The following is a 17,355-nucleotide window of genomic DNA, read 5'->3' as shown; positions in this document are numbered from 1 at the left end:
ATGAACCTGCGGGCAACACAGTTCACGCAGACCGTGATGAACCTGCGGGCAACACAGTTCACGCAGACCGTGATGAACCTGCGGGCAACACAGCTCACGCAGACCGTGATGAACCTGCGGGCAACACAGCTCACGCAGACCGTGATGAACCTGCGGGCAACACAGTTCACGCAGACCGTGATGAACCTGCGGGCAACACAGCTCACGCAGACCGTGATGAACCTGCGGGCAACACAGCTCACGCAGACCGTGATGAACCTGCGGGCAACACAGTTCACGCAGACCGTGATGAACCTGCGGGCAACACAGCTCACGCAGACCGTGATGAACCTGCGGGCAACACAGTTCACGCAGACCGTGATGAACTGTGAAGACTGCACCAAGTTCAATGTAATTACTGCACAAATAGCATATAATTGTATATAATTATTATTTTATTTTACCGATTTAAAAAAAATGTAAATAAAAAATAAAAATGTATCCTTTCCATGCGGCCCGGTAGCGAATGTGCCGTGACAGGTCCGCGGCCCGGTGGTTGGGGACCGCTGCCGTAGAGGTTAATGATGACCCCTGAAAGGACTTGACCTCTGACCCAAGCGTATATGTTATCTTTATCCTTATAGCTAAATGTAGAATGGTGTAAAATAAATGACCATGTTCGAGAGCATCAATTCTGCTTAGTCGTTGATCACCGACTAATCAGACTAATGAGTAGTTACTTAGGGATGCAAGGTGATTTGAAGATCAGCCAGTCACAGACTGACCAGAATTGATGCCGTCAAACACGCCACACTCTTTCCTGGGTCATGGATTAACTGTCTCCTCATGTGCCTCCCTTTGGTGGAGTCACTGGTTTGAGACCGCATTTGCAATCCCGAATTGGATTGTGAGATGGACAGGCTGATATGCTCTGGTCAGAGGAACAACGACGGAGGGATGAGAGGTGACGTGACGGTCATGTAATGTCACCAGACGGGTTCATAAGCGTTGTGTTAACGACCGACACCATTACCAATAACAGGGGAGGGTAGCATGTCTTGGGGGATGATCTTTGACCCTCTGTAACTTTCTCACTCATCATTATTCACGATTCATTCAGGATTATTGTTAATTATGGTAGCATTAACATGAGTGTAGAAGTGTTTAGAAACATATTCTAATTTATGACAAAAGTGACTCCGAAATGACACAATACATTATTTACCATTAATTTCTATTGGGCACAAAATAATCTGAAACGCAACCAAAACTGCAAATGCAAATGCACACAAGTTTGTATAGTCACAAATTTGATGTAATTATTGCGTGCTAGGAATATGGGACCAAATGCTAAACCTTTGACTACTTTATAATAATATTTAGGGGTGTCAATTTTGACCTCTAAATTTCTGAGAGAAAAAAGTATTACTTGTTAAAAAAATCTATTTCTCTGAGCAATTGTATTAGTATAAAATAATATAATTTCCCCATTTGTTAGGGCATACAAAATACAGTAGCTCAGTAATTTAATTATTTTATACAATCATTATTGCTCATCTTTATCAAGGGTGTCCAATGTACATACACATATTCATCACACACATGAAACCTGTCAGTCCAGCACACTACATACACATACTGTACACAAAGAGGACATCAACACATTCACTCAAGCTGCCCCAACTACACTGATAAATAGATGAATAAATGAGTGCATATGCCAAGACATTTGATGTCTTATGACATTTTTATTACATATACCCTAGCTATCATATCATAGTGCACTCTCAAAGGCCGTAGGTAGTTGTTAGTGCTAAATGAAGAGGGAATATGGTGGTCTGACATGTAAATGTGGAATCTGGATCAAGGAATAATATAGCTGCTCTTTTAATCCAACAACGTGATTGTATACATTACACAAGCCCTGTGGTTCTCGCCTCAACCTTCCTTTCATTTTGATGGACAGTCGGCAGGTGTTTGGCCCTGCACATCTATATTTGTCAAGGTCGGGATTATGGGTTATAACGCTGCCGTGTCTCTGATCTCTCTCCATGACTCATCTCTCTCCATTAACACCATGTTATTTTTTCACTCTTAGAAAGAGAGAAAGAGAGTGACATTATGGCCTTTTCTCAGTCAACTACAGTGGGGCAAAAAAGTATTTAGTCAGCCACCAATTGTGCAAGTTCTCCCACTTAAAAAGATGAGAGAGGCCTGTAATTTTCATCATAGGTACACGTCAACTATGACAGACAAAATGAGAAAAACAAATCCAGAAAATCACATTGTAGGATTTTTTATGAATTTATTTGCAAATTATGGTGGAAAATAAGTATTTGGACACCTACAAACAAGCAAGATTTCTGGCTCTCACAGACCTGTAACTTCTTCTTTAAGAGGCTCCTCTGTCCTCCACTCGTTACCTGTATTAATGGCACCTGTTTGAACTTGTTATCAGTATAAAAGACACCTGTCCACAACCTCAAACAGTCACACTCCAAACTCCACTATGGCCAAGACCAAAGAGCTGTTAAAGGACACCAAAAACAAAATTGTAGACCTGCACCAGGCTGGGAAGACTGAATCTGCAATAGGTAAGCAGCTTAGTTTGAAGAAATCAACTGTGGGAGCAATTATTAGGAAATGGAAGACATACAAGACCACTGATAATCTCCCTCGAACTGAGGCTCCACGCAAGATCTCACCCCGTGGGGTCAAAATGATCACAAGAACGGTGAGCAAAAATCCCAGAAGCACACGGGGGGACCTAGTGAATGACCTGCAGAGAGCTGGGACCAAAGTAACAAAGCCTACCATCAGTAACACACTACGCCGCCAGGGACTCAAATCCTGCAGTGCCAGACGTGTCCCCCTGCTTAAGCCAGTACATGTCCAGGCCCGTCTGAAGTTTGCTAGAGAGCATTTGGATGATCCAGAAGAGGACTGGGAGAATGTCGTATGGTCAGATGAAACCAAAATATAACTTTTTGGTAAAAACTCAACTCGTCGTGTTTGGAGGACAAAGAATGCTGAGTTGCATCCAAAGAACACCATACCTACTGTGAAGCATGGGGGTGGAAACATCATGCTTTGGGGCTGTTTTTCTGCAAAGGGACCAGGACGACTGATCCGTGTAAAGGAAAGAATGAATGGGGCCATGTATTGTGAGATTTTGAGTGAAAACCTCCTTCCATCAGCAAGGGCATTGAAGATGAAACGTGGCTGGGTCTTTCAGCATGACAATGATCCCAAACACACCGCCCGGGCAACGAAGGAGTGGCTTCGTAAGAAGCATTTCAAGGTCCTGGAGTGGCCTAGCCAGTCTCCAGATCTCAACCCCATAGAAAATCTTTGGAGGGAGTCTAAAGTCCGTGTTGCCCAGCGACAGCCCCAAAACATCACTGCTCTAGAGGAGATCTGCATGGAGGAATGGGCCAAAATACCAGCAAAAGTGTGTGAAAACCTTGTGAAGACTTACAGAAAACGTTTGACCTGTGTCATTGCCAACAAAGGGTATATAACAAAGTATTGAGAGAAACTTTTGTTATTGACCAAATACTTATTTTCCACCATAATTTGCAAATAAATTCATTAAAAATCCTACAATGTGATTTTCTGGATTTTTTTTCTTCTCATTTTGTCTGTCATAGTTGAAGTGTACCTATGATGAAAATTACAGGCCTCTCTCATCTTTTTAAGTGGGAGAACTTGCACAATTGGTGGCTGACTAAATACTTTTTTGCCCCAATTTTTTGTATCACAGACAATTTGTGGACCCAGGTGGCACTGAATGACAGTGCAGCTGGAAAACAGGAAGTGGAGCACCCACCAACAGGAAATATATTGATGTGGAGACATATTACCTCTAAATATTACCTCAGGACCCGTACAAATCAGCTGGGCTAGACAATCTGGACCCTCTCTTTCTAAAATGATCCGCCGCCATTGTTGCAACCCCTATTACCAGTCTGTTCAACCTCTCTTTCATTTCATCCGAGATCCCTAAAAATTGGAAAGCTGCCGCGGTCATCCCCCTCTTCAAAGGGGGTGACACTCTAGACCCAAACTGTTACAGACCTATATCCATCCTGCCCTGCCATTCTAAAGTCTTTAAAAGCCAAGTTAATAAACAGATCACTGACCATTTCGAATCCCACCGTACCTTCTCCGCTGTGCAATCCGGTTTCCGAGCTGGTCACGGGTGCACCTCAGCCATGCTCAAGGTACTAAGCGATATCATAACCGCCATCGATAAAAGACAGTACTGTGCAGCCGTCTTCATCGACCTGGCCAAGGCTTTCGACTCTGTCAATCACCGTATTCTTATTGGCAGACTCAATAGCCTTGGTTTCTCAAATGACTGCCTCGCCTGGTTCACCAACTACTTCGCAGACAGAGTTCAGTGTGTAAAATTGGAGTGCCTGTTGTCCGGACCTCTGGCAGTCTCTATGGGTGTACCACAGGGTTCAGTTCTCGGGCCGACTCTTTTCTCTGTATATATCAACGATGTCGCTCTTGCTGCGGGTGATTCCCTGATCCACCTCTACGCAGACAACACCATTCTGTATACTTCTGGCCCTTCTTTGGACACTGTGTTAATTAACCTCCAAACGAGCTTCAATGCCATACAACACTCCTTCCGTGGCCTCCAACTGCTCTTAAACGCTAGCAAAACCAAATGCATGCTTTTCAACCGTTCGCTGCCCGCACCCGACCGCCCGACTTGCATCACTACTCTGGACGGTTCTGACCTAGAATACGTGGACAACTACAAATACCTAGGTGTCTGGCTAGACTGTAAACTCTCCTTCCAGACTCATATCAAACATCTCCAATCCAAAATCAAATCTAAAATCGGCTTTCTATTTCGCAACAAAGCCTCCTTCACTCACGCCGCCAAACTTACCCTAGTAAAACTGACTATCCTAAAGATCCTCGACTTCGGCGATGTCATCTACAAAATAGCTTCCAATACTCTACTCAGCAAATTGGATGCAGTCTATCACAGTGCCATCCGTTTTGTTACCAAAGCACCTTATACCACTCACCACTGCGACCTGTATGCTCTAGTCGGCTGGCCCTCGCTACATATTTGTCGCCAGACCCACTGGCTCCAGGTCATATACAAGTCTATGCTAGGTAAAGCTCCGCCTTATCTCAGCTCACTGGTCACAATAACAACACCCATCCGTAGCATGCGCTCCAGCAGGTATATCTCTCTCTCCTTCCAGTTCTCTGCTGCCAGTGACTGGAACAAATTGCAAAAATTGCTGAAGCTGGAGACTTACATTTCCCTCACTAACTTTAAACATCAGCTATCTGAGCAGCTAACCGATTGCTGCAGCTGTACATCTGTAAATAGCCCACCCAATCTACCTACCTCATCCCCATATTGTTTTTATTTACTTTGCTGCTCTTTTGCACACCAGTATCTCTACTTACACACCATCATCTGCTCATCATCATCTACTCATCTATCACTCCAGTGTTAATCTGCTAAATTGTAATTACTTTGCTACTATGGCCTATGTATTGCCATACCTCCTCATGCCATTTGCACACACTGTATATAGACGTTCTTTTACTTCTATTGTGTTGACTGTATGCTTGTTTATTCCATGTAACTCTGTGTTGTTGTTTCTGTTGCACTGCTTTGCTTTATCTTGGCCAGGTCGCAGTTGTAAATGAGAACTTGTTCTCAACTAGCTTACCTGGTTAAATAAAGGTGAAATAAATAAATAAATAATTAAAAAACGCCCTAGAACCTGTCTACAATAGTTAATAAGGGAGTTATTCTCGTCTCTTGGGGCAGAGAGTGTGATAGTTTGTGCTAAGTAAAGTAAGTCAAGTCAATTCTTGGGACAAAGTGAATGGTCATTGTATAAAAGCTTGTCAGACAACAGCAGTGGTGTAGTGGAGGTACACGCCATATCAATTAATAAGGCTGATGGAACAGATCAGAATGTTTATCTGAAAATGTTAAAATATAAATCATTCACATTTTAGGTGCAGCAATGTGCACAGGATGGCAGTGCCATAACTGGGGTTTGAGTCGTTAGTTAGGTCCGGAAGGAGGGAATTCTCCCCAGGATATCTTTTGAAAGTTGAAGCTTGTTTACTGCATTTATATATAATGAAAATGCTATTTGGAGAACAGCAAAAACAAGCAAAAAGGACCCTTTCCATTACCACCATGGCTGCTGTAGGTACATTCGGCTATATTTAGCTATACAATGGGAATGCTATACCCCTAAAAGTGGGGAAATATGAGAAATTATTCACACTGACATGTAGCATCAGTGACAAAACAAAAACGTATGACATTTTGAAACTGTATTGTTTGAATTTTGATAGCATTTTAATCAGGCTCTGATCAGGCCCTACACCCAAACAAGGGCACTGCGTTCATCCACCTCTGGCCTGCTCGCGTCCCTACCTCTGAGGAAGCACAGTTCCCGCTCAGCCCAGTCAAAACTGTTCGCTGCTCTGGCACCCCAATGGTGGAACAAGCTCCCTCACGACGCCAGGACAGCGGAGTCAATCACCACCTTCCGGAGACACCTGAAACCCCACCTCATTAAGGAATACCTGGGATAGGATAAAGTAATCCTTCTAACCCCCCTTAAAAGATTTAGATGCACTATTGTAAAGTGGTTGTTCCACTGGATATTATAAGGTGAATGCACCAATTTGTAAGTCGCTCTGGATAAGAGCGTCTGCTAAATGACTTAAATGTAAATGTAAATGTAATATCGGCCTATAGGGAAGATAGGCAACGTGGATATGTTCATATATATATATATGTGTATATGTATGTATGTGTGTGTGTTTCAATATCTTATTTTTTGAAGTTCCTAACTTGTTTGATAAGATTGGTACAAGTTTAGGAACAACTGTACTAACCTGTCTCTCTGCTTGCTTCCGCGATGACCTAGCTAAACGGCGCATGCGGAGGATACATTCAAGGTAATGTGGACGGAGAAGGAAATGCATTGCTTTACAATGACCACCAAGGTGTAGCCTTTCCATGCACACTAAATGTTTGCAATTTTAATGACTTGACCTACATTACTCTAGGAATGTGTCAATATTGCATGATCTATGGACTTTATTATTATTTTTTTTTAACCTTTATTTAACTAGGCAAGCCAGTTAAGATCAAATTGGAAACAGAGATGGAAACATTCGTTAGAAATGTAGAAAGAGGGGAGATCTAAAGATGCAACAACTATCATGGGTTGCTAATGTGATTAGGATAATGCCTTTGGCTGTTAGACAATGAAAGAAGGTTGGAAGAAAACCAATAGAACAGGAGAACACATATGAGTCTTTATAAAATAATTGCCTCTATGTTTCTATGGTGGAATTTTGGCTATAGACTACTTTGAAGCAAGGGAAGCCATGCCTCATAATATGAAGTAAAACGTCCAAGTTTCAAACTATTAAGGAACAGGAAAATATAGAGCTGGTAATGATAGGACTAACTGTCTTCTGGTAGATGGAAAGGCTTCCCAAAAACCTTCTCTATTAATGTTAATTAGCTACAAAGAAGCCTGGCAGAATTATGTGATTATTTGCATCAATCCAGTGGCCATTTGTTTTGCAAACTGGTGTCATGACGTTGGCCTGTGGGTAAGGTTTATGACCCCCCCATAAATACCTTTCTCCCTTCCATCCCCAACCATATTTCGGTAATAGAACCAGTTGAAAATATTAATTGGTACTTAATGAATATGATGTCAGTTCGGTTGTCATCTGAGACATTATGACTGATGACAGGACGACATAAACTGTATCTGGGAAAGTCTACACATTCTAGTTATCAGATTCACATGGAATTGTTGTGCAATTTAAATGTTTGAATATGAAACTATTTGTGAAAAGATTAAATGTAATTTTAGCTTCCAAATGAGAGAATTGGGTTTTCATAAGGTTAGAGCTCTGCTCAATCAGTGGCCCGCCCCTGTGAAGAGACATTGGTTATAAACTATGAAACACACCCTTCTCTCCCTCCACTATATAAGCCCTTGACGAAAATGTAACCTCCTGTTCCGAGTACGCGAGGCCTGCAGCCTCTGCGTTAAAAGGGCAAATAACTTTCTGTTCCGGGTACATAAGGGCAACGGTCCGATGTCAGAAGGATTCAGATAATCACTACAGAACTAAGCCAACCTCAGCGTGAGCTTTGGTTGCGAATGGTATGAACTTTGAACTCTTATTCACTACAGAAGTGATACCTCCTAGCCGTTGAGTTAGCAGCGGCCACTGTAAACGTGGGCTAGGAAAGGACGGACAACGTATCTAGTCTAACAAACAACGACAATACTACAACGTATCCAATTTACCACCAGAGACATTCTTCCGAGGACAGGAAGATCTCTGTTGGCCAACACGGCCAGCATCTACGACCAACCTACCAAAGCGCAGCTCAGAGTAAATGTTTATTGCATTTTCCTTTTCCAAATGGGCGGTAATTTAGAATGCATAAGATAGCATAGATTTTCCCCTTTGTTCCTCAGTCTTCCCGCTCTTTCACTCAACCCCCTTTCCTTTGTGTAACCAGCCGTCATGTCAGCTCCGTCCACCAGGGATGTTTTCTGTATGACATAATTTGCATTCAGTGTATATGTAATTCTGTGTGATTATTTAGGTATTTAGTAAATAAATAATTAAACCCAATTTTCTATTGCTGATTCAACTTGTTAGCCAGGGTTCGTGAAGATAACCAAGAATTTACAACTTTCAGATGAGACTGAAATAAGGTGACGATTAATATTGACTGCTATTGATGTAAAATATTACTAGGTCTTTTAGAGTTTATTCGGAAGATAACAGCTTTATAAACACTCTTTCGTGGTGCCCCGACTTTCTAGTTAATTACATTTACATGATTAGCTCAATCAGGTAATATTAATTACAGAGAAAGGATTTTATAGAATAGCATGTCATATCACTTAATCCATAGCCAAAGACACGACACTGGGTAATTACACTCAAATCAAAATGTATTACATTTTTTCCTAGCTGAGGAAAGCTCAACCCTGTTCTCTTATATTGAGGCGGAGTTGAGTTTGGTAACTCGTTGCGGGATTTGCTAGCAACAACATTGAGTCACCATCAGTAGCGGTGCGTGGGTAAAATCACTGAGGATGCAAAGCCAAGCCAGTAAAAAGGCCATATTACAACCTATGTTGTGATAATTGCATTGTTTTCTCTATAACTCATTTCGCCACCGTGATATCCAATTTACAAGGCCGTGAGAACAAAAAGGCAACAGTCACACAGTGGCAGAATAAATTTAACTACACATACTTTTGTTTCATCACAAAACCGGAGAGCAACAAAGCAAATATAGCATGTAACAAACATTCATATCACCTGCAGCATGGTCAAGCAAGTTCATTTTTTCGACAGTTTATTAAATAACTACTGATTTACAACCACAGAGTTACCGCAAGTCAGCACAAAGACAACAGGAGCACCGCCTCCGCTAGTCCAGCACCATTTCAACTTAAACATTTAAACATCATCAAATCAACAAGGCTATATGTGTTTAGGTTAATACACTGAACACAAACTTAAAGATACCAAAAACAATTTAGTCCAATGAATTTAGCTAAATATCACATGGCTGTCCATGGTACTGATTTCTGTCTCTCTGTGTGTGTGTATGTTTGTGCAAGTAAAATAAAATGTTTGGACTCACTCTACTTGTAGACTAGTTGACCGCCAATGCCATCCTTCTGTCTTTCATGTTGGCGAAACGGTCTATGGCTCTGTCATTCAGTACACTTGTAGTTTTTGTTGTCATAGGCTACCTAGCTAAAATGCTTGCTAGCCTAGCTTCCTTGCATTGGCAATAATGAACTAGCTAAGTTAGCTAGCTAGTTAACGTGAGCCTGCTAGGCTACATCTAGTGGCACAACATATGAATCTATGTTTAGATCAGAATCGCCATCATAATCATTGGCCTGTACAGAGAATTAAGTCAAAACCACAAGTCCAAATCCCCATCTCTATCCATGGTTTAGGAAAGGAGTGATTTAGAAAGCTAGCTACTGCAGGACATCGACACAAGCGGACCAAAAACAGACACCTTTTTCTGAAAATGACATTTTGCTTAGGAAGTGATTTGATTGGTGTGAAGCCAAATCCAAACTGGCCTCCCTCGGAGGGCGTTTTGTTGCACCACAGTTGAGGTCAGCTCAAAGCTGATTTGGCTAATCCTTTCATTTATAAAATTATCAAGGGAGACTAAATGCTTGCTGGCATCAATCAATCAAACAAATGCTATGGTAAAAACATGTCATACTCTTTTGGTCCAAATAGCATCAGATACATGGGCTACACTGAGACAGAGGGACTTGGTTTCCCTACCTCCAATGATTTCTCCGGTGAGATTCAGCCACTTGTGAATTGACAGAAAAATGATGAAAACACAGACAGAGACTAATTGTTTTATTGGTCAAATATTTGCCCTTGCCATCCATGAATACACGCCACTGGTCACCATCAGTCGATTCTTGTAAAAATATAAATTCTGAAAACGCTTACCTGTACCTACAGTATGTTTGTCCTGTACAACCAAGGTCCTTTCGCGGGGTGCTGAAATTCATACTTTTAGTAAAAACTTTTATCGAATACAACCAGCAATTTTTTTCTTATAAATTTTTTCCCCCGCATTTGTGTTGCTCAGCTCAGTGCAAATGTGCATGTGTCAATTGAATTGTTCCGTGCTATTCAGATTTCCTTGGGACGTCCCTACCCTAAACCCTAACCTTAACTCTTACCCTAACCTTAACAATAAACCTTACCTAACCCTTCCAGCACCATTACACCACTGGCCAACAGGTACATATTTGTTCTCATTTGATATATGGGCAGCTCAGCGTACATGAACCATAGAAGTAGAATCTATGAACTCCCTGACCCACATTACCAAAAATATTGTTAACATATTGGAATGGGATTAGGTCCTGGGATGACCTGCTGTTTTACAGGCCAGAGCAGATATTTGTACTCGTACTGGTATCAGAGTCTTCACATTTCTAAATATATAGTTAATATATTGGTTAACTTGGTTATTGTATTGGTTATAGTTAACATAGGGTTATAGTTAACGTATTGGTTAGTACAGTTAACATTTTGGTTATAGTTAATGTATTGGTTATAGTTACCATTTTGGTTATAGTTAACGTATTGGTTAATATAGTTAACGTTTTGGTTATAGTTAACATATTGGTGAATATAGTTAACGTATTGGTTAATATAGTTAACGTTTTGGTTATAGTTAACATATTGGTGAATATAGTTAACGTATTGGTTAATATAGTTAACGTTTTGGTTATAGTTAACATATTGGTTAGTATAGTTAACATATGGGTTATAGTTACCGTATTGGTGAATATAGTTAACGTATTGGTTAGTATAGTTAACATATGGGTTATAGTTACCGTATTGGTGAATATAGTTAATGTATTGGTTAGTAGAGATAACATATGGGTTATAGTTACCGTATTGGTGAATATAGTTAACGTATTGGTTAGTATAGTTAACATATGGGTTATAGTTACCGTATTGGTGAATATAGTTAACGTATTGGTTAGTAGAGATAACATATGGGTTATAGTTACCGTATTGGTGAATATAGTTAACGTATTGGTTAGTAGAGATAACATATGGGTTATAGTTACCGTATTGGTGAATATAGTTAACGTATTGGTTAGTAGAGATAACATATGGGTTATAGTTACCGTATTGGTGAATATAGTTAACGTATTGGTTAGTAGAGATAACATATGGGTTATAGTTACCGTATTGGTGAATATAGTTAACGTATTGGTTAGTAGAGATAACATATGGGTTATAGTTACCGTATTGGTGAATATAGTTAACGTATTGGTTAGTAGAGATAACATATGGGTTATAGTTACCGTATTGGTGAATATAGTTAACGTATTGGTTTAGTAGAGATAACGTATTACGTTGTGGGATGTCCTGGGATGATGCTTTGCAGGGAACATTTCAACAAGTTAGTATAGGTATCAGAGTCCTAATGTAGCTTCAAATAAACCAATAAAATCCATTCCTAAAGGTCTACACTAGTGTATTAAATAGTTATAACACTACTACTACTGTAATATCACTGCTTGGGTTTGATGAACTGTTGTCCATTTCCAGAATTTAAACCTCTGTAATTATAGCTATTTGGGACCAGGAAATACAATTCCAAGAATAGTTTATCAGATAAACATAACCTCACCATAATGGACCTTTGGCAAAGGACCAACTAGAAAAAGACTAGTATTCCCATGTGTGCTGAACCCTCTCATTTCTTCCTTATGTCTGCCTTTAGCTGGCTGGACTTTTCCAACCCGAATCCAGCTGCTTCCCAACTAAAACCCTGCTGAGAAGGAGGATGTGTGTGTGCAGACGGGCGAGGTTAAGCACACATGGAAGCTGCTCATAGGAATGGGCTGGGAACAGAACCCATCATTCAGCGTCTGTCAAGGACTCACACCATAGCCTACATTTCACGACAGATTTACTGCCTACAGGGGCCAAATCCATGACCTCACAAAAAGAGTCTAGGAACTGACCAATGGCATTGCTCCACCAATATGACTAGGTAAAGTAACCCTATGGCAACATATTAGGATTTAGACTCATAGAAATAAAAAAAAACGGAATATTATTGATTCATATTCAATCATAGAATAATCTTATATAAACTGTTACATCATATAATGTATTGGACAGCCATGGGAAGAGATATGGTTGTATTGCTTCTCATTTTTTTCTTAGGGCCAGTAAGAAAATCCCCAGCTGCCTGTGTCTGTCGGCGTTGCGCCACTGTTTATAAATAAACGCCAGATTAAACAGGATCTGTTATTGGGGACAGTGTACTGTAGCCTATGGTTTGCTGTATGAAGGGGCTAAACTCCAGATTAAACAGGATCTGTTATAGGGGACAGTGGACTGTAGCCAATGGTTTGCTGTATGAAGGAGCTAAACTCCAGCATATTGTCCTAACATGTTTCCTGACCCCACAACAATTCCAGGTCTTGTGTGTTCCCCAGTTATTTTTGTAGGCTATTGGTACCTGTTGAATATCTCTTACCACACCTAAGAAAAAACAAGAAACCTAGTGAGTGTGTTTATTACCATGGGATGACCTCATGCTTTGAATAATTGACCAACATCATTTTCATAATTGACCAACATAATTTACATTGCTTTCCTACATTCATCTCAAGCAATGGTCTAAACCAGGGAATGCGTTCTGTTTTTTTCAGACTTAAAATATATATATATTATATATATATATATATATATATATATATATATATATATATATATATATATATATATATATATATATCAGTAAAATATGATTTAAACAACATTCTGGTCAAATGTAAAATGTGAATTGTTTTTAATAAAGTCATAGGCTACTAGGGATAATGCATTCACGCTAATATTTTTTAATTACAAATGTTATAATTAGCTATTAAGTTTTGTGTTTGGGGTGTCACTGCTCGTATCTGTCGTGCGTTTGTTTTGCCTCAGTTCCGTGTGTGACATTCTAGACGTGAAGTTGTGAACACGTCAGTAAGACTGTTGAACGTTGAGTGAACATCGACTGTCTTTCTTGCGCAGCAAACGCAAGTGCTGCATCAACAGACTCCTTAGCAGAACGCGAGGAGGACAGAGGGGGTACTGTGACGACGATTTTAGTAATGTCTCTTGAGAAATAACATTAAAGGGTCTCTAAACATGACTTCGGTGTGGAAGAGACTTCAGCGTGTCGGCAAGAAAGCATCGAAGTTCCAGTTTGCGGTGACTTTTCAAGAACTGACAGTAGAATGCACGAAGAAGTGGTAAGTAAACATGCTTTTTTTTTTTGCTGTGATAAAATTGTCATGTCTGAACCGATAAAACGCAACCTCGTGGGACCTTTGTCACTGACTCTGTCCCCAGCTCGAGCTGTGATGTTTTTAGGTCATACTTTCAGATTCACATTTGGTTGGTGCAAAGCTATGTTGTCAGTTATAGGCTAAATGATGGTTTAATGTTGTCAGCTGCGTACTGCTATCACATTGTCTTCCCCATTACTTTTTGTTGTTGTTGATTGTACAAGTGTATACCATCAGTGCATCGTGTATTATACTGTACTGTACAGCATTGGGTGAGCGTACGCCTTTGACAGCAATACACTTCCGCATTTGCTCTTTTCCTATTCTAATCATCGTCATGCGACAAGCATCCTAATTGACGTTCAGTTATTCAGAGGGGAAGCATTAAAACTGGTTGTTTTGAGGGTAAGCAATAGATGTGTCCAAATTCAAATATAAAAATGTGTAACCCTAAACTATGAAGTGTCACATGTCTATAACAGGTGAATGAACTACAGGTGATGCTGTACGATGATGATGATGTCATTTATTCATGGTTCATCATTGTTGTCATCATCGTTGTCATCATCATCATCACCGGTAGTGCATATAATTTCCCCTTGTTCCAAGCAGGTGTTATTATTTTTCGACCATACAGTGCATTTTGTTACGTTACAGCCTTATTCTAAAATGGATTAAATCGTTTTCCCCCCCTCATTAATCTATACACAATATCCCATAATGACAAAGTAAAAACTGGTTTTTAGAAATGTTTGCAAATGTATTACAAATGTAAAACTGAAATATCACATTTACATAAGTATTCAGACCCTTTACTCAGTACTTTGTTGAAGCATCTTTGGCAGTGATTACAACCTCGAGTCTTCTTGGGTATGACGCTACAAGCTTGGCACACCTGTAGTTGGGGAGTTTCTCCCATTCTTCTCTGCAGATCCTCACAAGCTCTGTCAGGTTGGATGGGGAGCGTTCAAGTCCGGGCTCTGGCTGGGCCACTCAGCGACATTCAGAGACTTGTTCCGAAGCCACTCCTGCGTTGTCTTAGCTGTGTGCTTATTGTCGTTGTCCTGTTGGAAAGTGAACCTTCAACCCAGTCTGAGGTCCTGAGTGCTATGAAGCAGGTTTTCATCAAGGATCTCTCTGTACTTTGCTCAGTTCATCTTTCCCTCGATCCTGACTAGTCTCCCAGTCCCTGCCACTCAAAAACATCCCCACAGTATGATGCTGCCACCACCATGCTTCACTGCGGGGATGGTGCCAGGTTTTCTCCAGATGTGACACTTGGCATTCAGGCCAAAGAGTTCAATCTTGTTTTCATCAGAACAAGAGATGCCTTTTGGCAAACTCCAAACGGGCTGTCATGTGCTTTTTACTGAGTGGCTTCCATCTCGCCACTCTACCATAAAGGCCTGATTGGTGGAGTGCTGCCAAGATGGTTGTCCTTCTGGAAGGTTCTCCCATCTCCACAGAGGAACTCTGGAGCTCTGTCAGAGTGACCATCGGGTTCTTGGTCACCTACCTGACCAAGGCCCTTCTCCCTCGATTGCTCAGTTTGGCCAGGCGGCCAGCTCCAGGAAGAATCTTGGTGGTTCCAAATGTTCAATTTAAGATTTTCTTTACTGTTAGGGCTAGGGGGCAATATTGACACGGCTGGATAAAAAACGTACCCGATTTAATCTGGTTACTACTCCTGCCCAGTAACTAGAATATGCATATAATTATTGGCTTTGGATAGAAAACACTCCAAAGTTTCTAAAACTGTTTGAATGGTGTCTGTGAGTATAACAGAACTCAAATGGCAGGTCAAAACCTGAGAAGATTCTGTACAGGAAGTACCCTGTCTGACCATTTCTTGGCCTTCTTTGCCATCTCTATCCATTACAAAGGATCTCTGCTGTTACGTGACACTTCCTACGGCTGCCATGGGCTCTCAGAAGGCGGCAAAAAGCTGAATCGTGGCTTTGCAGGCTCTGGCTGAAAAAAAGTAGCGCGTTTGGGTAGTGGCTGGTTACAGTACTGTGAGACTCAGGCGCGTGCCCGCGTCGACCGAATGCTTTGTTTTCTTTCCTCTGTTTAGCTAAACGGAGATTCCCGGTCGGAATATTATCGCTTTTTTACGAGAAAAATTGCATAAAAATGGATTTTAAACAGCGGTTGACATGCTTCGAAGTACGGTAATGGAATATTTAGAATTTTTTTGTCACGAATTGCGCCATGCTCGTGACCCTGATTTACCATTTCGGATAGTGTCTGGAACGCACGAACAAAACGCCGCTATTTGGATATAACGATGGATTATTTTGGACCAAACCAACATTTGTTATTGAAGTAGCAGTCCTGGGAGTGCATTCTGACGAAGACAACAAAGGTAATCAAACTTTTGTAATAGTAAATCTGACTTTGGTCAGGGCTAAACTTGGTGGGTGTCTAAATGGCTAGCCGTGATGGCTGGGCTATCTACTGAGAATATTGCAAAATGTGCTTTCACCGAAAAGCTATTTTAAAATCGGACACCTCGATTGCACAAAGGAGTTCTGTATCTATAATTCTTAAAATAATTGTTATGTTTTTTGTGAACGTTTATCGTGAGTAATTTAGTAAATTGTTAGTAAATTCCCCGGAAGTTTGCGGGGGGTATGCTGGTTCTGAACGTCACATGCTAATGTAAAAAGCTGGTTTTTTATATAAATATGAACTTGATTGAACAAAACATGCATGTATTGTATAACATAATGTCCTAGGTGTGTCATCTGATGAAGATCATCAAAGGTTAGTGCTGCATTTAGCTGTCTTCTGGGTTTTTGTGACATTATATGCTAGCTTGAAAAATGAGTGTCTGATTATTTCTGGCTGGGTACTCTGCTGACATAATCTAATGTTTTGCTTTCGTTGTAAAGCCTTTTTGAAATCGGACAGTGTGGTTAGATTAACGAGAGTCTTGTCTTTAAAATGCTGTAAAATAGTCATATGTTTGAGAAATTGAAGTAATAGCATTTCTAAGGTATTTGAAAATCGCGCCACGGGATTCAACTGGCTGTTGCGTAGGTGGGACGAATTCGTCCCGCCTAGCCCAGAGAGGTTAAAAAAAAAAAAAATTTGCAAAAATGTCAAACTGTTTTCGCTTTGTCATTATGGGGTAATCTGTGTAGATTGATGAGGATTTACTCCATTTTAGGTTAAGTCTGTAGCGTAAGAAAATGTGGAAAAAGGGAAGGGGTTTGAATACTTTCTGAATGCACTGTTTATAATAATGGAGTATGTAGGTGGCAGTGCTGAAAGAACTTGCGCCTCTCAAGGGTCAGGGGTGTGTGTGAGTGTGTGTGTTCTTGTTTCATGCAGAATTAAGTTGATGGGGATGTCGTTTCCTCTAAATGTTTCAACTTACAACAGCAGCTGGGCTGTGTGTTAACCTCACACAATTTGACCACTTTTGCTTCCTCATTGTGTCCTCTCTCGCTTAACT

The 17,355-nt window shown here is 40.6% G+C and overlaps 1 protein-coding gene across 1 annotated transcript in view; it reads left to right on the top strand.

Moving 5' to 3' along the window:
• Positions 1–17,355, top strand: part of LOC106608584 (uncharacterized) — a 74,156-nt gene continuing 56,801 nt past the window's right edge. The window contains exon 1 of the mRNA XM_082977278.1: positions 1–390. Within this exon, the coding sequence (XP_082833404.1) occupies positions 1–390 (390 nt within the window). The remainder of the gene's footprint in view (positions 391–17,355) is intronic.

This window comes from Salmo salar, chromosome 07, assembly GCF_965601325.2.
Source record: "Salmo salar chromosome 07, fSalSal1, whole genome shotgun sequence".
Taxonomy (NCBI): domain Eukaryota; kingdom Metazoa; phylum Chordata; class Actinopteri; order Salmoniformes; family Salmonidae; genus Salmo; species Salmo salar.
Note: the sequence above shows the minus strand (reverse complement) of the source record. Positions and strands in the feature narration are given on the sequence as shown.